Genomic DNA, 25,970 nt, shown 5'->3' with positions numbered 1-25,970 from the left:
CTTATTATGAGTTGTTTTGTGACCTAACATATGATCTATCCTGGAAAATATTCCATGTGTATTTAAAAAGAATGTGTATTCTCTTGCTTTTGAATGGAATATTCTGAAAGAAAGAAGAAAGAAAGAAAGAAAGGAAGAAAGAAGAAAGAAAGAAAGAAGAAAGAAAGAAAGAAAGAAAGAAAGAAAGAGAAAGAAGAAAGAAAGAAAGAAAGAAAGAAAGAAAGAAAGAAAGAAAGAAAATACTAACATAAAAGATATATGTACCCCCATGTTAATTTAGAATGGCCAAGATACAGAAATAATCTAAGTACCCACTTGAATGTATATAATAGATATAATGGATATATAATGAATGGATTATATATATATATATATATATATATATATATATATATATACACACACACACACACACACACACACATATACATATTATTTGGCCATAAAAAAGAATGAAATTTTGCTATAACATGGATGGACCTCAGGGTATTATGCTACATGATATAAGTTAGAAACAAAAAATATTGTTGTATCTCTCTTATATAAGTATTCTAAAACAAAAAACAATCAGAGAAATAAGCTCATGGATACAGAACAGATTAAAAGTTGCCACAGACAGAAGGTGGGGTAGGGGGTGGAGAAATAATTTTTAAATGCAATCTAATCATATTTTTTTAATTTTTTTATTTATTTATGATAGTTACAGAGAGAGAAAGAGGCAGAGACACAGGCAGAGGGAGAAGCAGGCTCCATGCACCGGGAGCCCAATGTGGGATTCGATCCCGGGTCTCCAGGATCGCGCCCTGGGCCAAAGGCAGGCGCCAAACCACTGCACCACCCAGGGATCCCTCTAATCATATTTTTGATCCAGTATGTCTCTATGTGTAATTTATATCCATATCTACCTATTAAGAAAAAAATGCTATCTATTTAAAAAAAGAATTAACAGTTAGAACATTTCATTGTCAATCCTTAATTCAAAACTTCACAATTCACTTGTTTAAGAATCACTTTCTACATAAATATACGGATAAAGATCTTCATATAAGATTTGATTTTGGCATTTGTTATTTGCATGAAAAGGTTGGTCATAACTTAATTTTAATGCTTATGCCTAGAATTTCATGTGACTAATTTAAAAGTCATACTTCTTAAGTATTTAACATTTTTTCTATAGATCTTTTGACATTATAAGGTGAAATATAAGCTTTATAACATTCTAAAATTTCCTTACTCTGGAGATTTTATGTTATTCCACAGACAGCTTCACATCTTGAGAGTATGGAATTTCAAGACCAATTCTTAGAAGAAAATTAGCAAATATCGTGAAAGTGATTATAGTGTTAGCCAACATGAATTGCATGTAGACTCTCTTAAGTTACATATAAGGCAAAGGCCACTAAATTCAGGTCACTGGAAAAAAAACAAAATCCAATCATCTCTGAATCTTAATAAGAATCCTTAGTTAAAAAAAAAAAGTTGTATTTAATAGTTAGAAACAAATCTAAAAGGAGACATATATGATTACAAAAAAATAAAACAGTCTTGGGGTACCTGGGTGGCTCAGTTGGTGAAGCGTCCAATTCTTGATTTCAGCTCTGGTCATGATCTCAGGGTTGTGAGACTGAGCCCTGCATCATGCTCTGCACTGGATGTGGAGCCTGCTTAAGATTCTCTCTTTTCCTCTACCTCTGCCCTTTCCCCTTCCCCTCTCTAAGCAAAAAAAAAAACCAAAAAACAAAAAACAAAACATTCTTCTGTTTAGTATTCATATAAAATTCATATGTTTTTATGTATAGAGCTAAGAAAAAACACAAACAGGCATGAAACGATACTCTCACCCAAATACATAGAGATATTTGTAATTTTCAAGGCATGACAAAATGCATGGCATACTGGCTGCATCTTTGAAAGTATAAAGTAATATTTTTTAGATGACATGTTAAATCAAAGTTTTCCAGAGATTAAAGATTACATGGTAAATCTGGTAAAGAGCAGGGGTTGTAAATCTAGCATCCCAAAAAAATGTCTTCAAAACTCTTCTTACCCTCTCCCTAAAGCAAATACTTCAATATAATATTAACTTGCAAAATGATTTTCTGTTCAAAAAAGCTGCCAAGAGATTATTGGACATTAAGAGTTGTAACTGACATTGATAATTTGCAATTTATGGAATGCCATGGTTTCATGGTTACATTAAAAGTCAATTTTGTTTCTTTTCATAGCATGCTGAGTGAACATGGGTTCATGTATTAGAATCTGGAAATTTGCAATGTGATAGTAAAATTCTAAAGAACACTGGTTAAAAGGGAATGCCAGGCAACTGGTTTGAAGTTGCAGACTTTATGAGAATCTTCACAAAAGGATCATATTAATTTTTTACTATATAATCTTTTATTAAAATTAAAAATAAATGAATAAAAGAAAACATAACAAAATATAAAATGCATGCAAAAAATAAAAAATACAATGTGGGTACTCAGTTATTTCAGTATACCATTACAATATTATTGTAGGCTCAAAATTATTTGGAATAGGTTTAAATTCTCAAATTAAGTTTTGAACTTATTTGCAAACTTAAATTCTTTGCCTGCAAATATATTCGTATTGTCTTTCCGTCTCCTTCTCCCTCTCCCTCCCTGCGCCTCCCCTTCTCTCTCCGTTTCTTTCTCTCTATATTTCCCTCCCTCCCTTTCTTTTTCTCCTATATAGATGGATTTAATGACACAATCATTTTTTGAAGTATAGAATAAAAATTTTAAATGCTGATTGCTCATATTTTAACTATATTTGCATCTTTAATATATTTGTTTATGTATATTCAATCTAAAAACTCTCATCTAGACAGTATTTTTGAAGTACATATATGGTGTCATATAAATTGTTTAATTAATATTTATTATGATATTTTAGTAAAATATTTATATCTTAAGTTAGAGAAGGCTTGGGGTGCCTGGCTGGCTTAGACAGTGGAGTATGGGACTCTTGATCTCACAGTTGTGGATTCAAGTCCCACATTGGACATGAAGATTACTTTAAAATTAAATTTTTAAGAAAGAAATGTAAGAGCAGGCTTAAAATATGTGTTATAGATTTTGTAAACCCTAAAAATGTGTTATTTTAGGCATTTTGGCATCTTTAAAAACAAAATATAAATGTTGCATTAGGATCTTAAAATACTGTAAAAGGGACTATTTGAAATAAATAAATAGTACTAAATAAAAAAGCTGATTTAGCTTACTGGTCGACATATATTTGTTGGATAAATTATTGACCAGAAAGATCCTTTGGCAATTGGTCTAGATAAATTCTTATGAAACTAACAAATACAATTTTATTTTTACTTCAGAAAAAAAATATGAGTTGTCTTCTAAAGTGACTTGCACTACTAGCTGCTATTCTCTCTTTTTTAAAAGAGGTTTATTTATTTATTTATTTATTTATTTATTTATTTATTTATTTATTTATTTTAGAGAGTGAGATACACAGACAGAGCATGAGCTGGAAGGGCAGAAAGAGGAAGACAGAATCTGAAGTAGATTCCTCACTGGGTACAGAGCTCAACACAGGGCTTGATCTCACCACCCTGAGATCATGACCAGAGCTGAAACCAAGACACTTAACTGACTGCCACTTAATTGACTGCCACTGCACCCCTCACTACTATTAAAAATCTATTTTATCCCTTTATTTACTTTGTTACAAGTTATAATTATGGATGATATAATTTAACTTACCAGTAATTATGCAAATTCATGAAAAATAGTGGTTTTTATCTGTTTTAATTAATTAATTTATTTTTGTGGCAATAATGAATGTGTGTATTATAACAATGCTATGAGTCCCATACGTTTTAAGAAAAAAAGGAATTTTTTTAAACACAGATCAGAAAGAATAATAGTATGTACATTAAATATACTATTATTTATTTCACTTTCTTCATTCAATCTTGGCAGAGACCATATTTAGATAAATTAATAATCATTTTCATTTATCTAATATATTTATTAAATTAATAAATCCTCATTTATTTCCTTTTTTAAAGATTTATGTATTTATTCATGAGAGACAGAGAGAGAAAGAGAGAGATAGGCAGAGGGAGAAGCAGGCTCTTCTCAGAAGCCTGATGAGGAACTTGATTCTGGATCCCAGGATCATGACCTGAGCCAAAAGGCAGTCACCTAACCACTGAGCCACCTAGGTGTCCCACCTCATTTATTTCCTATTGGACATTTAACTACAATGTCATAAAAGAATAGAAAAATTCAACACATTTCTGAAAGCTGCCACCTGCTTGGAATGTAGATGCTAAAGCCAAAATTCAACGTGACTGGATTTTTCAATAAACTGGTTGACCTATTTTTTTCCAGAAATGTTCACCATTCAGTCACAAGAACCATTGGCAAACATCCACCTTAAAGACTTAAACATATCAGCTCATATCTAAGAACTTTTTATGTCTATGGCTTTATGTAAATCTGGCCTATTCTTTAGATCTGACAAATTACCAACTACTTAAAAAAAGGCATTTTTTTTAAGTTAAAAAATATTCTTGGGTAGGAATAACAATAAGTGATTAACTGTAAGTTAAAACTCTTTCCTAATTTTGAGAACTGTAGGTAGAAAAGGAGGGATATTGCAGAGTGGGTAAAACTAACACAATTTATTGAATGTAAAAATTAATTTGAAAACACATTAAGTTCAGGATATGATGATACCTCTCAAAGATGGGGGTGGAGTATGTATTCAAGCTAGAGACAAGGCAGTCCTCCAATTGGTAATGTTTGCTGATAAAGCTTGTTCATGAATTTTCATATCCATATGATTGGTGCTCAGAATGGAACCAGTGCCTGGAGAACAGAGGGGAGAAAATCAGGGTCATGGAGAAAGGAATATTTACATATGTAGCTAGCTATGCTCCTTGGAGAATAGAAAGAAAAGCTTTTTAAGATGAGTCTTAATTTATAGTGTTTTATCAGTGAAGTTCTGAGAAAAGAGTAAATAGTACTTTTCCAGTTTCTAGCAAGAAGTAAATAGTAAATGAGTGCCTTATTTGTTTTATAATATCTTTAACATAAATTAAAGTGTAATAGAGGGTAGGGAAAAAAAAACCAACAAAGTTTTCTTAAAGTTTCCAGACCAAACGCCAACATTTAAACAACAATATTAAGTTTATATAAATGGAGGTGCTTTAACCCAGACAGGCTGGCAAATATAACGCTTAAGTGAAAAAGGCACCAAAATGCTTCCTCCTCTATTAAAACCCCAAAGAATTTTAATTTAAACTTAATTAGAGTTTAAGTAAAACGTTACACATTAATTATCCAGTCTCAAAGGACATGCAAAATAATGTCCTTTCACAGGAAGTTGGTTCAGCACTGACTAACTGCCAACTGTCAGACTAAGGAATTTTTAAAGGGACCTGCATGCAGAAGTTTAAAAAGGTAGGGGAATTAAGATCATATAAACATATATATGTATAATTAGTATAACTTTTATAATTCTCTGTGACACTATATTTTGTAACGAAAGACAGAAGATTGCAAGTGGGGAAAAAAGTATTCATTTATATATGAGAAATAAAATGAGAAAGATAATTTTACATAAATCATCACTTTTCTGTTTTAAAAGAAATAACTTCAATCAAGAAAATATTCAAGTTTAGAGATTCATGTCCTTACAATACACAAATCTTTTCCAAGTTGGTCTTAAAAGTCTATTTGCTTATTCCAGTAAACAAATGACAAATCTATAAATTAAATACATAACCCATGAATAATGGCATCTCAATGAATTTATAAGTGAAATGTAGAAAATTCTCACATGTAAAATATGTCATTTATATTTATTAACTTCAAATTTTACATGTACATAATGCAAGTAATTGAACTTGAAATACAGAAAATCATCATTCCTAAGGGTTTAATGTTGATTATGAGCCTAGACATTGGCCAGTCTTCAACAAATAACTTCAACCAAGGTCCATTTGCAAAGGTTCCAGATCACCATTAGCTGTTTGAATCGAAACTGAAGTAAAGTTTTCATTGGGAGAATTTTATGTTCCCTAAAATTCTTGCTCCTGGGAAAGTAATGGAGTTGTAATCTACCTCTATTTTCTAATAGTATTTAGCATATTGCCATGTGTATATGGTTTTGAAATATACATTTTTACATGTAAATGGAAAACTATCAGCTATCAGGCTCAAGAAGAACCATTGTTTCAATGTCACTCCAAAGGCTAGAAAAGACCAATGCCCCAGTTCAAGCAGTCCTCTCTTGGAGCCAGTTTGTCTTTTTATTATATTCAGGTCTCTTTTTTTTTTTTTTTTTTAAGATTTTATTTATTCATGAGAGACACAGAGAGAGAGAGAGAGAGAGAGGCGGAGACACAGGCAGAGGGAGAAGCAGTCTCTCCATGCAGGGAGTCCAACTTGGGACTTGATCGTGGGTCTCCAGGATCAGATCCTGGGCTGAAGTCATCACTAAACCACTGAGCCACCCAGGCTGCCCTATATTCAGGTCTTTAATTGACTGGATGACTACTACTACAGCAAGCTACCTTATTCAGTCTATCTATTCAAATGATAATCTCATTTAGAAACACCCTCCAAACATACCCAGGATAAATTTGATCAATTATCCTGAGTGCCCCCTAATCAAACTGACACAAAAGTCATCACAGTGACTAATCTGGTAGTGCAACTCAAACCTTCTTTCCTGAAGGGGCTGAGCTCTTTGTAATCATATCATTCTCAGGCCAAGGTTGCTGTAAAAGTCCGCTTACAATTTTAACAAGAAAATATAGTACTTCAAGGTATCAACGTAGATGACCTGGGCTCCACATGTACTGTTCCATGTTGAGATCACTTGCAAGAGTAATCATTTTGTCTACTTGATATTAAATTTCTTTTAAAGATTTGATGCACAATATATGTGGTCTTCTTTTTTTGTCCTATATTGAGCATCAAGTTAAATTAATTCCTTGGTGGTAAGTTCTTTGCTATTTGAAATTAATAATTTTTCATCATTTCCACTATTAACTTCAAAAAATCTGTTTGCAGGCTCTAAAGTTGTTTTTTTTTTTTTTTTTTTTAAGATTTATTTGTTTTAGGGACAGAGTGAGCATGAGCAAGGGGAGGGGTGGAGGGAGAGGAAGAAATCTCAAGTAGACTCCTGCTGAGCACTGAGTCCAACTTGGGGACCGACTTAGGACCCAACACAGGGCTTGCTCCCACAAGGCTGAGATCATGACCTGAGCCAAAATTAAGAGCCAGCTGAGCCAGGTGCCCCACAAGCTCTAAGGATTTTTGCTTTCCATCAGCCATTTCCTAAAACGTTGGAAAAGAGTCACAAATTGTGAGACGAAGTATCTTTCACATTTGTTCTTTGTATGTTGTGATGCATTTTGCCAAAACCTGATTGCTAAGTTTTAAGGACTTTCTTGATGTTAAAACTAGTCCATAAATCTGTTAATGGAGTAATATCATACCAGCTACTACACATACTATTTGAGAATCCAAAAAAGACCACTTAGATACGATCTTCCCAATCAATAACTACAGGAACTAAAAACATAACGGGGGGGGGGGGGGAGGCTACTCAGATAAGATGTTCCTAATCAATAATAGAGGAATGTCTGGGAACTTATCTGTTATCAAAAGAGGTTTGTTTGCAAGATTTTCCTCCTTCATGTATTCCATTATGAATAATCACAAAGATAACACTTCCTATAATCATTAAATGCTTGTTTCACAAAGCACTCTTCAATGATCCCTTAGGGGCCATGTGGTTCAGGGAATGACAAGCTTACAAATTTTTAGCTTAACAGTATTCCATAATTTCCACCTAGAAGCAATGCTAGCCTATCCTTGAGAGCTTCAGGTGTGTGGCACTGTCTTCTCCCAGTTATCTGAAATAAACCTACATGATGACATTCATCTCTAAAGATATCCAATTTCATCAAAATTGAAAATGTGCTTTTGCATAATAACCATGTTATCAATAATTTCCTGCAATTTATTGAGGAATATCAGCAGCAGTTGCTTCACCTATGACTTTCAAATTACATAGTCATGCATAGTTGTAAAAGCTGTTGAAGCATCCTGAACCTACTTAAACTAAGGTCTTTCGGTGACCTCACTTCTCCCTTTCTTTTCTTCAAGTCTTTGAAGATGTTGAATGCTTTCTGCTGTTTCAACATGGTTCTCTATGGCATTTCACAATGACTGGGGCTTTTAATACACAATGCTTGGTTATTTCTCTAGTTTTTTAGTACCAACAACAATTTTCACATTTTTTTTTCTTTTCTTTTCTTGTCTTTTTTTTTTTTTTAACTTTCTCACATAAAGAAAAATTATTGCATGTCTGGTAAACAAAGACAAGTGCTTTGCCTGGCTTATGTCTTTTATGAGTTCTCATCTCTCAATTCAATTTAGCACTTAGAATTTTTCTATCAATGAATGGATTTTCTGGACTTTAGGTTTGCCTAATTTCTTAAAAGATCCTTTCACTTAATAATGTAAAGAAGACAATAGATAATGCACAATACTTTTATTTTTATTTTTTTTAAATTTTTATTTATTTATGATAGTCACACAGAGAGAGAGAGGCAGACACAGGCAGAGAGAGAAGCAGGCTCCATGCACCGGGAGCCTGACGTGGGATTTGATCCCGGGTCTCCAGGATCGCGCCCTGGGCCAAAGGCAGGCGCTAAACCGCTGCACCACCCAGGGATCCCTGCACAATACTTTTAAACAAAGATCCTATTAGAAGAGTTAAGATATGACTAAAACAATCTACACACTCTCATTCAAACTCTTAATGCAATATAATTGTTTTTACTATTACTATGTTCTCAATAATGAATGTGGGGGAAATTTTGCAAGTATTCATAGTGAGTATGTGGTTAAGAGTTCAGATAAGTGATAATTAGAGATACGTGTATATTTGTAATATTATATGATTCAGTGATGACTCATTCACATGTGAAGAGAATTGTTTTTATTTGGACCTCTAAGCAAGTGTGAGTGGGATACAGCTGTCAAGAGGATTTGAATTTCTTGAGAGTGTGGGTAGAACAATGCTTCCAAACCCAGAAAGAAAATACTATTTACATTAAAAAATATGAGGCTAGTGGGGAAAACAGAGATTTATTTGGAAAATAAGAACTAAATGAGTATTCTGTCATAAAAGCAAACAGAAGAGAGATTATATAATGAATTATGCCAGGAATTTGAGAAAATGTTTTATTTTTACATGGAAACTTGAGGCAGCTTTACATGATCCTAAATTTTGTGATTAGTTTAATTACTCCAAGTAACCTTTACACTTTTGATACATCTTAGAAAATAATAATACAAATTATAGTATATTTTGTTATTCAAGAACATTTTCATATAATACATCAAATGGTAGTTTCAGAAGACCACCAAGGAAGAAGCTAAAAAATAGTTGTCTTTGGATTCTTTTTAATATTTATTTTGAAGTCTCAAGTCTATGCTACCTAGTAAGAATGCATCACCACCTTGTGGAAATTCCCTCAAACTACAGACACATGATCCCAAGATCCAGATGGATTCAACAGACTAGTAGATCAACCTATTTCATTTCCACTTAATTTAATTTGACTATTATTTCTTTTTTAAAAATATTTTATTTATTTATTTGAGAGAGCGAGAGAGAAGGAGAGCACAAGTGGGGGAAGGGGCAGAAGGAGAGGAGATAAAAGCAGACTCCCTGATGATCAGAGAGCCCTGGGATTACAACCCCAGTGGAAGACAGATGCTTAACCAAATGAGCCACCCATGTGCCCCAATGACTATAATTTCTATGTAGCTCACAACTTAATCTTTCAACTCAGCTTCCTTTTCAGTGCTAGACCTATCCTTTGCTTTCCTATCTGATGTTCTGCGGCCACGTCATAACTTCCCAACCAAATTCTTCATAATAGTTCTATTTAAATTAGTGGACACTCATGTAATGTTCATCCATCCAAGCTAAACACTTTAGCTTTCTTTGACTTATAAAAATCTCCCATAAAAATCCACTCCAACTTAAAATTAGTCACCAAATTCTGTAAATTATAATTCTTAAATGTCTTTCCCACTTATCTTCTTTTTATTTCTATTAATCTAACAAATTCTAGTTTATGCCTTCAAAAATTGCATAGCCAGGCCATTTTAACAATCTTATATCCATATCTATGCTTTTAGTATCTCTTCTTCCCCCATTGCCACTATTAATACTGCATCTTTTCCCTTGTTAATCAGTTTACTTGATGTCTTAGGCATTATGGCTTCTAATAGTCCTATCAGTGTCTATATGTTCCTTGCCTTCTTTCCTACTAGTGTGATGAATATCTGGTGTTCCAACCATATGCTCTACTTACTATGTTTCAAATATGCTCTATTGCTTTCTTATCTCTTTTCTCAAGCTCATACCTCCTCTCTTTGGTATGCCCTTACATCATATCTGGATTTCAAGATCCTTGTGAGTTTGAACATTTGTCTGAAGAAATGTTTGGTTTTTTTTGTTTGTTTGTTTAAGAAATGTTTTTTTTTTAACATTTCTGCAGTGATGGATGGTAAACTTAAAGACCTTTTTCAGGCTCTTCTCTATCTAAAAAGGTATTCCAATCTGGATGTTAAAGGGATACACAAAGGTGTAATGGATATTCACTTGACAAGCTATGTAGCTAAATCCATATTATAATGAGTAGCATTTTTAAAAATTGACATATAAAAAAGAGAGTGTTTCTCATCATCTATCTTAATTTTAATTCACTTAGTTTGATATATAGCTTTTGTTCTTTCTGTGTAAAATACTGAACAACTATTTAATAAAGTTTAACAAGCATTTTGATCTTTCAACTTCATGTGATATCCCAAATCTCCTCACTAAGTTTGCATTTTAATCCAATGAATTTCATGTTTTTAAAAAGAATCATGCATATAACTTTAGCTTTCAATAGATGATTTCTGTGTACTGAGCAAAACAATATAGGGTGAGTTAATGAGAGAGGAATTGTCACAGGGTGGCAGATATAAGTGATGACTAGGGTTGGGTACATGTTTAGAATCAGATCAGATCACAATTGCAACAGAGGTTTTCCAGGAGATTTGGCAGGATTGTAAGGAGGCAAAATAAAACACCTTTAAGCAAGATGTACTAAAAACAGATCAGATAAGCAGTATTTGAAAGAAGATGAAACAGAGGAGGCAGTCTTTGGTCAAGTTTTTAAGCAGCACCAGGGAGAGCTCCCTGCATATGTCAGTCTCCATTTGCAGGAAACTGGTGGTGTATTTTTTTTTTTTTTTTTTTTTTTTTTTTTTTTTATCACTAGCAGCTAGGAACTTTTCAGATGGACTTGATTCCCAAAGGTAGTCTATCTGACAGCTTAGATCTCTGGCCTGTTTAGTCACATCTCAGTCCTCAGTGGAGGAGGCTTCATTCTTATAAACCTAAAAATTATTGGGATGGTAATCCAGGTTGATTTGAAGCATGGGTTAGATTAGTTTTGGTGGAAAGAAGATTCTCCTAAAGTCTCAAGTTCATTGTGGTCAAGTCTTTTGTTTGTTTTTCTCCACCTTATAATCACCCTGGAGAAGTGGACTGAAAAAAGTCACCTTGCCCAAAATTATATCTGCCTTTCAAGGCCAGCCCACAGTCAGTGACTCATTGATTCAGTGTTATAAAGGCCAAGCTCTCTTTTCCCAACTCAGAGCAACTCTGAAGAGCCATTAAAGTTTCAAGCCCTTCATGGTATCACCTGAGGCCTCACTGGGACTGTACAATAGTACAATTTCTTATTTAGCCCAATCCTGCTTCATTCTCTTCTCCCACAAGTGTTGATCCTGAGAATGCCCACCATGGGAAAGATACTAAACAACCAGATGGATAGAACAATTCAGCCAGTTGACATCAGTCCAAATCCATCATTAACCACCACAGTGCTAATAAAATGGGCACATAAATAATAGTAGCCATAGAAGCAGAGGTGGTGGCTAAATGTGGGCTAAAGATGGTGGGTTTTTACTCACCAAAGCTGATATAGCTACTGTTATAGCTGAATTATCAACTGCTAGTCATAGAGACCAACAATGAGCACCTAATATGGCACTGTTCCTTGAAGAAACAAATTAGTCACTTGGTGGTAAGTCTATTACATTCGATCCCTCTACCATGATAAGTGTTATTGGTATACCTTGCCAGTGACTGACATGTATTCCAAGGGTGAGGGTGACTTTATTGTCCATACAGGTTTAACTAGCACCATCATTCAAGGGCTTACAGGATGTTTGATATACTAACACATCATGCCCTATAACTTTGCATTAGACATATGGGTCCACTTCACAACACAGGAGTTATGATAGTGAGCACATTACTATGAAGTCCACTGGTCCTGTCACATATTACACACACAGAGGCTTATGGCTTTGTAGAGCATCAAATGACCTATCAAAATCACAGCCAAGGTGCAAGTTTGGATATGTTACCATGTAAGGATGATGGTACTATCCTCCAGGGAACAGTGTACACAGTAAACAAATGACTGTTATAGAATCCAACAACCCCCATAGGTATAATACATAGATCTGAGAACCAAATGACAGAAATAGCCATGGCCCTGCCTACCTGATTCCCAGTGACCTACTTGTGGAACTTGAGCTTCCCAAATCTGCGATTCTGCAGCCCATATGCAATGACTAGTAAATATGGAATTATAAGGACTAGCTTCCTCACCTTAATTTTGGACAAGCTAGAAGGGCCATCCTAGCTCCAGAACAACCCATAAGGTAGGCCAAAGCCTTTGCTACATTTGCATCAATGCCCAACTTTCGCCTCTTCCTAACCCTGCTCTCATCCTTTTGCAAAGAACAAAATTGCTACATACCATCTTTAATTTTGAAGTTTGCTTCCCAGGGCACCCAACTGATGACAGCTACTAATAGTATATGGATCTGGTAGTTTTGTGGATGATATAAACTTCTGTTAATAACTACAATAGACATAACCTTCATGATCCGTGAAAGAAATTCTGTTATGAATATTTAGTTAGATTATCAATGTGTTCAATTGGTGGAAAAGTATAAGCTCTCTGGACTGATTCTCATTTTTACCCAATAGAAATTTAATCTATTCACTTCAAAACATCCTTAACCATTGGGAAAACTTCTTAATATTGAAGAGAACTGAAGTTGTAAAGCCTTAGTGTCTATATTCCATAATCACAAGATTATATCATATATATATAATTTAATTTTTAATAAATGTGTCCCAGGTTTTAGTTTCAGGAAGCTCATTACTCAAGTAGAGCAAACTGTTATCTGTCTGGTCAGGAAAAGGAAAGTGTTGATTAATCATATTCCCCTTAATAGAGATTCCATATGTACTGTTTGAATGAGAAATTTACAAATAATTCAAACACATCAATATACACTTAATGTCTAGGTGACTATGAAAAGAATCTAATATCTTTTTAAAATGAGCCAAAAGTCATTTTAGGATCCTATTACATTACAGGTTTATCAATAAAGACGTTGTAATTTAGACTCACAGGAACAACTGGTAAGAAAGACTTCCGATTGATCTACTGTTGGAGCCCAGAATGACTATTATACTGTCACAATACACTTTGAACTACATATTCTAGGTGCAAAGACCACCGGAGACTATCATGCTATCTTTTAACCATATGCCATAGTTGTAAAAAAAATAGATGACATGTTTGTTTAGCTTTCAAGTTATAAACTAGTTGGTCAGTATGTGTGACTTAAGAATAACTGGGGGAAAAAAGTGAACAGTACGAGTAAACAAATGCAAAAACATGATAGGTCGGTATTAAGTATCACGTGTACCTATCCCCTCTGCTCCATGGAAATCGTTGTCAATGAGAAGCTCCTTCATTAGTATCTTTGCTCACAAAAGAAGACAAGGTTGTTCTGATATATTTCCTCTGAACAACTACAACTCACTTTATGAATACATCTGACATGCACTGGGTATCATTGCAGCATTCACCCAACCTTGTTGTCAAGGAAACAGACATCACCATCACTTAGAAAGTAGTGAAAAGAAATCTGTAAAAGAACAGAAATGTATTGTATATTGCAGGGTAAGAGTTCTTTTCTCTGAAAGAGAATTTGATGAGTTTCCCATTTTAATGAGTTGAACCCAAACTCACTGCAAAGCATAAAATCTGAGCATGATAGATAAGATGCTATAAACAATGCTCACTGATGGCAGAATAATAACAAGGGTCAATTGGCTTTATATTTACAGATAGATTCATTACAGAGTATGCTCATTAAACCCAACATAAGATACGCCATGTCTGCATACGAAAATTATTAAACTGGCTTAATTGAGCAAATTAGTCATTTTTAAAAAATTAGCAGCTATAAATAAGTATATAAGCAGTTGACTAAATGCAACTAATTCATTTTGAATTGTAAATTCATTTGTTTGGGAGACGTGTTTTTGTTAAAGTCAATGTATTAAACGATTAAAAACTCAGCTTCTGATTCAAATATCCTTATAATCAAATCGCAGCTAATTTCCAAAGGGAGAGAAAAAGATGGCACTTTCAGAGGGGTTTAAATGAAAATAATGAAGGATTTATTTACAGAGATGTGGGAAAGTAGAAAGAAATAACAGGAGACATCAAAGAACCCCAGGACCAGCAAAAATGAAAACCATTACTACCCTCAAGAACTCAAGGAGTGGTAGTTCCAGAATTTGGTGAGAGTGGAAAGAACACCTAACAGAAGCTATAGCTACATAAGAAAGCAGACTCTCTATGCAGCAGGACAGGAAGGGAGATGGAGTGACAGTACAGTAATGAAAAGCAACACCATTTCTCTCTTCTTCCACCACCAAGCTTGCTGACCTCTCCCTTTAGTTAAAGCCAATCAGAAACCAGAGAAAAAGAGGGCCTGGATCATGCAATGTGAATAGTTCAACCTCCCAGAGCCATGCAGAGTGGAAAATTGATCTAGGGAAATGAATAGAAAATGATGTCCAACATATCCACTTATTAGTTATATTACATATTACTTAATCTATATATCTGTTTCATCATCTCTAAAATGCAGTTAATAATAGTATCTTTCTTACAGGGACATTGTATATGAAAATGGCTAGAAAAACCTAACAACTCAATAAACCTTACTAATTATTATTTCCCCAAGTCAGTTTTTTTTTTTCAATGAAAAATGTTGAAGTAGTCATGCCATGAGATATGGAGAAGGTAACTTGAGAAGTTGAACATTTAGAAGATATTCAAAATATAAAGGCCTACATATATACAACCATGTTAACATTAAACAGAATATTAGTTTGACATTTTTTCCATTCTTCAAAAAAGAAAACACTCTTCGAATGATAAAAGTAACTCGTTGTTAGTCGTGAAATGTGTAAACACAGTCTCTAGTTTTAATCTCCCTATAGCAGAGACTTCAATTTCTTTCACATTAATAGGCTAGTTGGGGTCTGTGGTCTGCAAACAGAAAAATGGCTCCCCAAAGATGTCCATGTCCTAATCCTCAGAATCTGTGAGTACATTACTTTATGTGGCGAAAGGGATTTTGCAGATGGGATTAAGTTAAGGATTTTGAATTGAAGACATTATTCTGGATTACATGGGTGGGCTTAATGTATCCACAAGGGTCCTTAGGAGAGGGAGACAAGAGGGTCAGAGTGAGAGGAGGACCTGAGACAACAGAGCAGAGGGTGGAGTGATTGGAGGAAGGCCAGGAGTCTAGGAATACACAGTCTCTAGAAACTGGTAAAGGCAAGGAAACTAACTTTCCCCGAGAGCCTCCAGAAGGAATGTAGTCCTGTAGACACCTTAAATTTAGGACTTCTGACCTTCAGAACCATAAGAGAATAAATTTGTGTTATTTTTAAGCCACAAAATTTGTGATAATCTGTTACAACAGAAATAAAAAATCGAATACAGGGTCTGTGCTAATTGTTTCTGGCTTCCCAGATCAGATCCATTTTCTACTTCTCCATCTTGATCTGTGCCATAGAAGGCTAACCTCCGGCTTCTAGCTGAGATCAATGAATGGGAGGTACCAGCAGGCAATGGGAAGCTGGAAGAGAGAGGTAGAGTATTTATTCCTATGTGACCCATGATCACTGCCCTTTTGGCCACAACTGTCCTCCCTTCTGCAGCTTCTAGCATCTGAAGCATAGGGATGATAACGACTCCCCACTGCTGCTAGCCCCAGCTGTTTCACTACCTCTTGGTTCCCTTAACCCTGCCCGCACTTACCTAAATAATCCCTTCATTAATAACTCTCGTTAAGCCCTTTGAGTGTGCCATTTCTTTGCTGCCAATACACTCTGATTCAACGCAGAATATCTTTTTCATAATTATTCATTTAAGATTCAATTAATTGTGAGGCACGTGAGTGGCTCAGTCGGTTGAGTGTCCAACTCTTGATTTCAGCTCAGGTCATGCTCTAGGGGTCATGGGGTCCAGCCCCACATGAGGCTCCATGCTCAGTGGGGAGTCTGTTTGAGCATTCTCTCCCTCTCTCTCTGACCCTTCTCCTGCTTGCAAGGACACTCTGCTCTCTCTCACTATCCCTCTCTCTCTCTCTCTCTCTCTAACAAATAAATCTTTTTTTTAAAAGAATTCAATTAATTGAGTCTTAAATTGTCCTTGAGGTGCTCTGAAGGAATCCCAAACATAAGAAAGTTTGAAAGTACAATAGTCTACCAGTAATTAAAATTTTAAATTGTTCATCTTTCAGATTGAATTATAGTGTCTGTCCCCACTACAAAGAAACTGAATCCTCATCTGTTAACACACACACACACACACACACACACATTTACAGTGGTTATATATATTTACACATAAAAAAATAACATTTACCAAATGTCACAAAAATACCTTCAAAGAGAAAAAAAATGTGTTTTAGGCACTTTTAAAACTAATTAGCAAAGGCAGAAAGAAGAATAGAGACATTTTTCATTAGGTAATACAATTCACTGCAACACTAAAGGTCAATTAGATATAACAGATCATTACAAGAATAAACAGTAAGTAGGATTTAATTTTAAAAATGTGTGTGCTGGGCAGCCTGGGTGGCTCAGCAGTTTAACGTCACCTTCAGCCCAGGGTGTGATCCTGGAGACCCGGGATCAAGTCCCATGTCGGGCTCCTTGCATGGAGCCTGCTTCTCTCTCTGCCTCTCTCTCTCTCTCTCTCTCCCTGCCTCTCATGAATAAATAAATAAAATCTTAAAAAAAATGTGTGTGCTCATCAGGAGCACATGTGTTTTATTTATAGTCTATTAAACCAATTACCATGGCTGTTTTCAGAAACCTTATCAATGCAATGCCAAATATCTAGACTGATCAAAGATATTCAGTCAATCTTCTAGAGATTTGCTATGATATGGAAAATAAATATCCAAAAGACTGATATCCAAAATACATTTATCACTTTACATCTGGCTCTTTTATACTGTGTGTATATATACATCAACTTAATTATGCCCAAGTAAGAGCTGGGTCAAAGTCGCCAATAGAAGGAAGTTTGTATGAACTTAAATCACAAACATTCACACTTCATCAAATTTGATAAATTAGATAAAGTGATAAAATAGCATAATTTTTACAACCCTCCACCAGTCCACTCAAATTGGTTAAATAACTTTACTTCATGCAAATCTTGAAAGTCTTTCTCGATTTTATAAATAAACCCTATAGATTAAGTTTTGCTACAGGCAGATGAGGAAAGATTCTGGAAAATAAAGCTAAAGTTCTCCACCAAGTGGGGTTGATATTTTTTTCTACATCAATTAAAATTGGCTTTGGTTACCATTTTGTTATATTTTCTACCTCTTCTCACTTTATTCATGGATGAATGTCACAAAGGACAGAGGACTGGTGATGGTTCAAAGCACATTATCACTACTGGACATGCCACAAAGAGTCTTACATATAGAGACATGATAATGTCAGTTCTACACTCTCACTGAAACAAAGATAGAAGAGTAGACTTCACTCTCTAGGTAATGCATATTTTAAAAATGCCTCAAATCAAACGATTGTAAAATTATAAAACTGGTTAAATATGCACATTAAGATTATAATTTTAGCATTTACTTTTATCTATAAAATAGGTTCCTATCTCTAAGGCCTATTAAGAACAGACAAGATTTATGCTCATGTTGTCTGCATTAAACACTTGTTTGAACTACACTGAGCTGCCTTCATTAGACTTACTGGTACTTGTTAGTAAAACAATGTGCTAGAAGTACACATATATGTGTAAATACTTGCATTTCCAAGATCAATTTAACATTTTTACACAATATTATGATAATTTATACTTTGTAAGAGAACTAAGATCGGATTTTAATTAATATATATGATAGTTGGTCTTTGTTATGAGGTATTAGCTTCTGTTTAACTTGATGTGTACTATAACATGTGTGAATAAAGTTATAATGTGATATAATATCACACATTACATCATGGATGGTACTTACAAAATACATGCACAACATTAATGAATATGTGCTCATCTTAGTATTTATTGGCATATTACACACACACACATATGTGAATATGTGCTCATCTTAGTATTTATTGGCATGTTAAACACACACATAAACATAAATATATATAGGTAACATGCCTGGAATCTCTAAGAAAAAAATAAAGCTATGTATTTCTACATGGCTAGAAAAAATATAATAATCATCAGCAAATTATTAACTAGCAATTAAATCCTTAGTGTCCTTCCCATTCTTAAGTCTTTGGTGACTTGAACAGAAACAGATCTACTATATCCTTCCTAATGCTACTACTATAACTACTACCAATGATAATAACAGTAGTAATAATGGTAGTGATGATGATGATGATGATGATAATAATAATACCATTACTTCCATCACTACAATGCCTATAGAATCAATCTGCTTGGTATTTACAAATTATTTTCATCAATTATCTTAGTTTTTTCACATCAACCCTGTGATGTTAAAATATAATCTTTAATATTAGAAGTACAGAGGTATGCATTACACAGTTAATATTAGAGATATAGCGGTATAGGGATCCCTGGGTGGCGCAGCGGTTTGGCGCCTGCCTTTGGCCCAGGGTGTGATCCTGGAGACCCGGGATCGAGTCCCATGTCGGGTTCCCGGTGCATGGAGCCTGCTTCTCTCTCTGCCTGTGTCTCTGCCTCTCTCTCTCTGTGTGTGACTATCATAAATAAATAAAATTTTTTTAAAAATAGAGATAAAGCAGTATAGAGGTATGATGCATCACATCAATCTTTTGATTTTAAAATATAATCTTTAATATTAGAGGTATAGAACTATGGTAGAATAGGAAAATTAGATTTGTCTCATGTATCTCTTGCAACTAAGACTTAAACTTTACCTTCTCTATGAGTAGACTTTCCACACATGACTTTAGGAAATCTGAAGCAGATACCTTCAGAATGCATTTTCTGGGTTGGTGTTTGAAAATCAACCAAACCTCAGGTAAGTGGGCTGCCTCAACTCACCAGAGGCATCAACTGAGAGCAATGAGGGTGCTTCAGTGGCCAAATAGGAATAGGAAATAAACCTAGAATGGATAAACCAAGGGTGGGAGACTATGCCTGACTGTATTATAGTCCAGATCATCTTTTTGGGCACTTGAGCTCAATCACGACCAGCCTAGGCATACAAATGACTCTCATAGAGTTCAGAGTTTGGCAGGATATCCCCTCCAGCATCTGGGCAATTATACCATATGATGTGGAAGGTGATAAAAATCACCTGCTTCATCAAGGTACCTTCTCAAGAGACAGCAATACCTGTTCTCTTTCCCTTTAATTTATCAGGTGACCTGGATATAAAATAACATTTCAGTTTACAGATTGCAGGAGGCATGTGTATAGAACACCTGGCAAAATTAAGAACCGAGAAACTGAATAATGAATTTGGTGCCCTTTTGGCTGCTAAGCTGATCTATGGTAACTGCTTACTCATCTCAAAGACTTGATGTAAATGCATGTTCTATGGCAGCCTTCCAGGAGTTATGGAAAGAAGGTTCGGTATTGTGCTTACATCACACCTTTTTCAACAACGTTAAATGAAAGATTCTGAAAGATTTCATCCTTTGAATACTGAAATTCAATCCAAACACTCAAAGATAACTCTCATTTTCTGACTTTTTTCTAGGAAATTACAAGTTTTCCTTACTTATTTTTACAAGCAATCCACATTTCATTTCAGATAACTGTGCACTTTGTAGAGAAGGTTTGCAATACTTGAAAGACTGAAAAGGTGAGGAATGCACAATATTCCAGCTGGAACTTCAGAGTGAATTTGGAAAGGGCCACTTTCTTTAATAAAAAGATGGGGTACAGTGTGAAGAAGAAGAGGCTAGAACGACCCCCGGACCAGCCAAAGCCCGTGCCACTGAGTCCCCGCGTCCAGCGCTTGCGTCCTGCCGCCGTCACCACCATGCCCAAGAGAAAGGCTGAAGGGGATGCTAAAAGAGATCAAGCCAAGGTGAAGGATGAGCCACAGAGAAGATCTGCAAGGTTATCTGCTAAACCTGCTCCTCCAAAGCCAGAGCCCAAGCCTAAAAAGGCCCCTGAAAGGAAGGGAGAGAAGGTACCCAAAGGGCAAAAGATGAAAGCTGATGCTGGCAAGGATGGAAATAACCCTGCAGGAAACGGAGATGCCAAAACAGACCAGGCACAGAAAGCTGAAGGTGCTGGAGATGCCAAGTGAAGTGTGTGCATTTTTTGATAACTGTCTACTTCTGGTGCCTGTACAGTTTGAAATATTATTTTTTATCAAGTTTTATAAAAATGCAGAATTTTGTTTTACTTTTTTTTAAAAGCTATGTTGTTAGCACACAGAACATTTCATTGTTGTTTTGGGGGAAGGGCATATGTCACTAATAGAATATCTCCGAAGCTAGATTGATAACAAGGGGAAAAACACCTTTCCCTTCTAGTTTTGAGAAACTTCCTCTGGACTCCCAGGAGGAGGGATTCTTTGATGTTGGCATACATGAGCCACCTTGGTGGTGTGGAAAGACTAAAATTCATTTTTTTATGTCCTCTTCTCTCTCTCTGCCTTCAACATAGACTTGATTCTCTTAAACCCAGAGACCTGTTGGAACCTGACCCCAAGAAATGGTTCCCAGTATGTTATGCAATCCGGACTTTACATTGTCACCACTGAGATGGCGTCCCTCAAGAGTTCCTTTTTTTTTTTAGCTTGTAGATCTTCAGATTGATAATTCTACCATTTTCATTTCATTTCCTGAAAGTCAGGGTCGGCTTGTGAAAAGTTGTTAAACAACATGCTAAATGTGAACTGTCAACCCTCACTCTAAACTTTCCCTGTTCAGAGCATCACATGAAGAATTCATTGGGTTTTATAGTGGCTTTCTGATTTTGGTAGTCCATTGAAGAAGGGGCTTTAAAAGTTGTTGTATGCTGTTAACAATCGTCCGCCCATGTCCTTCCTGAAATACCATGATTATGAAAAGTATCTTTAATAAAGCTGGATACAGTTTGGCTTGGAAAACAAACAAACAAACAAACAAATGGGAAAACAGAGTGGTTGTTCAACCAGTGGGTAGAAACTCACTTTCTCCAACTTTAAGGAGAAAATCATTATAGACTAGACCTATTTTGGACAAAGGACATTTCGATGAGTAGATAAGAAGGGAATCTCTGTAAATGCTAGAGGAATCTCTAAATGCTAAACTGAACTGTTCTTCATTTTGTCTCGGTTGGAAGTATTTATTTGCCCACCCAAAAAGCTTCCCAAAATATAGCTTATTGAGGTTATTAAAAAAGATAAATATTTAGAAGGACACAACATACTCAACATATTTTTAGAAAATGTTGATATTAGCAACAGCAGTTAGTTGTTTATTTTATACAATTTTGAAACAAAGACCAATCGAGATAAATCCTACAAGTTCTCACTAATATACTGATTCAGGGTGCAGATGGTTAATAATGCTTTTTCTCAACAAAGTAGATATAGTAGATGTTATATATTATGTATTATAAATGTGTCTATAGTTATCTTTAGAGTAATGCCTCCTCTTAAAAATATATATCTGTAAGTATATATAGGTTTGTATTTCATATATGTATGTATATGTGTGTGTGTGTGTGTGCATGCCACCAAAATAGGACATTTCAAACATGGAAATGCCTTGAAATGAAGTCTAGAACTATTAACAACATTATATTTCTACATATATATTTATGTGTGTAATAGACTGATTATAGTTGCTCTATCCCTAGTTCTTTTTTTAAATTTCTTTTTATTGGAGTTCAATTTGCCAACATATAGCATAACACCCAGTTCTCATCCCATCAAATGCCCCCCTCAGTGCCCATCACCCAGTCACCCCAACCCCCCTGCCCACCTCCCTTTCCACTACCCCTTGTTTGTTTCCCAGAGTTAGGAGTCTTTCATGTTCTGTCACCCTGTCTGATATTTCCCACCCATTTTCTCTCCTTTCCCCTTTATTCCCTTTCACTATTTTTATATTCCCCAAATTAATGAGACCATATAATGTTTGCCCTTCTCCGATTGACTTATTTCACTCAGCATAATACCCTCCAGTTCCATCCATGTCAAAGCAAATGGTGGGTATTTGTCGTTTCTAATGGCTGAGTAATATTCCATTGTATATATAAACCACATCTTTATCCATTCATCTTTCAATGGACACCGAGGCTCCTTCCACCTTTGGCTATTGTGGACATTGCTGCTATAAACATCGGGGCACAGGTGTCCTGGCATTTCACTGCATCTGTATCTTTGGGGTAAATCCCCAGAAGTGCAATTGCTGGGTCGTAGGGCAGATCTATTTTTAACTCTTTGAGGAACCTCCACACAGTTTTCCAGAGTGGCTGCACCAGTTCACATTCCCACCAACAGTGCAGGAGGGTTCCCCTTTCTCCACATTCTCTCCAACATTTGTTGTTTCCTGTCTTGTTTATTTTCCCCATTCTCACTGGTGTGAGGTGGTATCTCATTGTGGCTTTGGTTTGTATTTCCCTGATGGCCAGTGATGTGGAGCATTTTCTCATGTGCGTGTTGGCCATGTCTATGTCTTCCTCTGTGAAATTTCTGTTCATGTCTTTTGCCCATTTCATGATTGGATTGTTTGCTTCTTGGGTGTTGAGTTTAATAAGCTCTTTATAGATCTTGGATACTAAGCCCTTTATCTGATAGGTCATTTGCAAATATCTTCTCCCATTCTGTAGGTTGTCTTTTAGTTTTGTTGACTGTTTCTTTTGCTGTGCAGAAGATTCTTATCTTGATGAAGTCCCAATAAAACATTTTTGCTTTTGTTTCTCTTGCCTTCATGGATGTATCTTACAAGAAGTTGCTGTGGCCAAGTTAAAAAAGGGTGTTGCCTGTGTTCTCCTCTAGGATTTTGATGGAATCTTGTCTCACATTTAGATCTTTCATCCATTTTGAGTTTCTTTTTGTGTATGGTGTAAGAGAATGGTCTAGTTTCATTCTTCTGCGTGTGGCTGTCCAATTTTCCCAGCACCATTTATTGAAGAGGCTGTCTTTTTTCCAGTGGATAGTCTTTCCTACTTTGTCGAATATTAGTTGACCATAAAGTTGAGGGTCCACTTCTGGATTCTCTATTCTGTTCCACTGATCTATGTGTCTGTTTTTGCGCCAGTCCCACACTGTCTTGATGATCACAGCTTTGTAGTATGACCTGAAATCTGGCATTGTGATGCCCCTAGCTACGTTTTTTTTTTTTTTTTTAATATTCCCCTGGCTATTTGGGGTCTTTTCTGATTCCACACAAATCTTAAGATAATTTGTTCCAACTCTCTGAAGAAAGTTCATGGTATTTTGATAGGGATTGCATTAAATATGTAAATTGCCCTGGGTAACATTGACTTTTCACAATATTAATTCTGCCAATCCATGAGCATGGAATATTTTTCCATCTCTTTGTGTCTTCCTCAATTTCTTTCAGAAGTGTTCTCTAGTTTTTAGGGTATAGGTCCTTTGTCTCTTTGGTTAGGTTAATTCCTAGGATCTTATGCTTTTGGGTGCAATTGTAAATGGGATTGATTCCTTAATTTCTCTTTCTTCAGTCTCATTGTTAGTGTATAGAAATGTCACTGACTTCTGGGCATTGATTTTGTATCCTGCCACACTGCCAAATTGCTGTATGAGTTCTAGCAATTTTGGGGTGGAGTCTTTTGGGTTTTCTATGTACAGTACTATGCCATCTGTGAAGAGGGAGAGTTTGACTTCTTCTTTGCCAATTTGAATGCCTTTTATTTCTTTTTGTTGCCTGATTGCTGCAGCTAGGACTTCTAGTACTATGTTGAATAGCAGTGGTGAGAGTGGACATCCCTGTCTTGTTCCTGATCTTAGGGGAAAGACTCCTAGTGTTTCCCCATTGAGAATGACATTTGTTGTGGGCTTTTCATAGATGGCTTTTAAGATGCTGAGGAATGTTCCCTCTCTATCCCTAGTTCAATGCAATGTATTACATCATTTGTGTCTCTCTTTTTCTCTCAGTAGAGAGATTCTCTGGGAGAAAGAGAAAAGCAGCCACTGACATCCAGGAACTTGGCCTGATGCTTACAGCTGGGCCTCACTCACTACTGCTAATTGTTAGGAGCTGACCTGGCCCTTCCAGCTAAGACTCGGTTTTCTCCTGTTCAAACAAAACAATCTCACAGAATATCAACATGAGGTTCTATTTCTCTGTCACTATAAAAACCACTTCATAATTTTTTCTAAGCACAGGGCACTGCACAAACCACAGAAATATCAAATATCTTTTGGCTAATTTGACTGATGCTTCCTCACAGCTTTATTTTCCTTCTAGTCTTTCCTTCTTCTAGAAAAGATTTATTAGGATACTCAATCATAGAATTTTCCCCATTTCCTGATAGCACCCATTCCAGAGTAAGCAAATCTCCATTTCCTTGACTTCTTCTCCAAAGTCACCAAACCACAGCATGAATCCTCTAAATCCCTTCAAACACCATTTTACCAACACACTACAGAGTTCTCCATGGTGTGAAGTATTCTTTGCAACGAACAATAAACCCAGCATGTTTGACTGACTAAACGTGAATTCCTAGTAGTCTTTTGGAGGGAAGGCATTAACAAACATGAACATTTTATGACAATACCATGTGAGGTGTGATTCAATTTTTTAAAATACAGATGCATATATGTATAAATATATGATTACATGTTTTATTATATATATGAGGACTTTTATTTTTGACTCTTGTTTAAATTTATGCATTTAACTAACATGTTTTTGTATTAATTTGAAGTTACTTTTTTTAACTTATTCTTTTATATATTTTCCATTATAATTACTTTCCAGATATTTTAACAATTAGGAATTGTGTTTGATTGCAAGTAATACAGATGTCCCTGTCTATTTGGCCAAAGAAATGAGAAGTTCATCCTCTGGATGTAAAGCCCATGGGTAGAGTGTTGTAAGCAGAACTCTAAGATATCCTCCAAGCTTCTCCCCTTCTGCTATGCATGCCTTTTTTTTGTTTTTTTTTTTGTAAAGGTTTTTATTTATTCATAGAGACAGAGGGAGAGGGGGCAGAGACACAGGCAGAGGGAGAAGCAGGCTCTGTGCAGGAAGCTCGATGTGGGACTCGATCCCAGGTCCCCAGGATCACACCCCAGGCTGTAGGTGGCGTTAAACCGCTGGCCACCAGGGCTGCCCTACCCATGCCTTTTGAGTGTGGGCAAGACCTGTGAATATGATGGGAAGTCACTCACCTGATTAGGATATCATATGAGGCAAAGGTGAAAGAACTTTACCGATGTAATTAAGGTCCTAAATTGACTGTTTTTTGAGTTCCCCCAAAGGGAGATTATTCTGGGTCACCTGACTTCATCAAGCAAAAGCCTTTTAAAAAAGGAAGGGGCCTTTTCTAAAGAGAGAGA

General features: G+C 35.6%; 2 protein-coding genes and 1 long non-coding RNA gene across 7 annotated transcripts in view; 2 read left to right on the top strand and 1 right to left on the bottom strand.

Moving 5' to 3' along the window:
* Window positions 1-25,970, bottom strand: part of LOC111095612 (amyloid beta A4 precursor protein-binding family B member 1-interacting protein-like) — a 90,821-nt gene that overhangs the window by 42,789 nt on the left and 22,062 nt on the right. The window contains exon 7 of one of the 2 annotated variants that reach the window (XM_038535136.1): window positions 4,650-4,850. The exons of the other annotated variant lie outside the window; for it this stretch is intronic. Within the exon in view, the coding sequence (XP_038391064.1) occupies window positions 4,833-4,850 (18 nt within the window). The 3' untranslated portion in view covers window positions 4,650-4,832. Of the gene's footprint in view, window positions 1-4,649; window positions 4,851-25,970 lie in introns of those variants that run through there. 2 annotated transcript variants of the gene reach the window in all.
* LOC102151185 overlaps window positions 5,225-25,970 on the top strand; it is a 30,800-nt gene continuing 10,054 nt past the window's right edge. Inside the window, exon 1 of one of the 4 annotated variants that reach the window (XR_005358485.1) lies at window positions 5,225-5,444. This is a non-coding gene — a long non-coding RNA (uncharacterized LOC102151185). The remainder of the gene's footprint in view (window positions 5,445-25,970) is intronic. The other 3 variants (XR_005358487.1, XR_005358486.1, XR_005358484.1) reach the window with 3 other exon arrangements.
* Window positions 20,317-21,985, top strand: LOC119871538 (non-histone chromosomal protein HMG-17-like). The gene has a single exon (XM_038535138.1). The coding sequence runs from the start codon at window positions 20,379-20,381 to the stop codon at window positions 20,757-20,759; it is 381 nt and encodes a 126-aa protein (XP_038391066.1). The 5' UTR covers window positions 20,317-20,378; the 3' UTR covers window positions 20,760-21,985.

The sequence above is a fragment of the Canis lupus genome, chromosome 4 (assembly GCF_011100685.1).
Source record: "Canis lupus familiaris isolate Mischka breed German Shepherd chromosome 4, alternate assembly UU_Cfam_GSD_1.0, whole genome shotgun sequence".
Lineage (NCBI taxonomy): Eukaryota > Metazoa > Chordata > Mammalia > Carnivora > Canidae > Canis > Canis lupus.
The sequence above is the reverse complement of the archived record's forward strand: the minus strand, read 5'-3'. Positions and strand labels throughout refer to the sequence as shown.

Bases quoted from the DNA above. Each gene is read 5' to 3' on its own strand.
- LOC119871538 (XM_038535138.1), top strand. From the start codon at position 20,379: ATGGGGTACAGTGTGAAGAAGAAGAGGCTAGAACGACCCCCGGACCAG.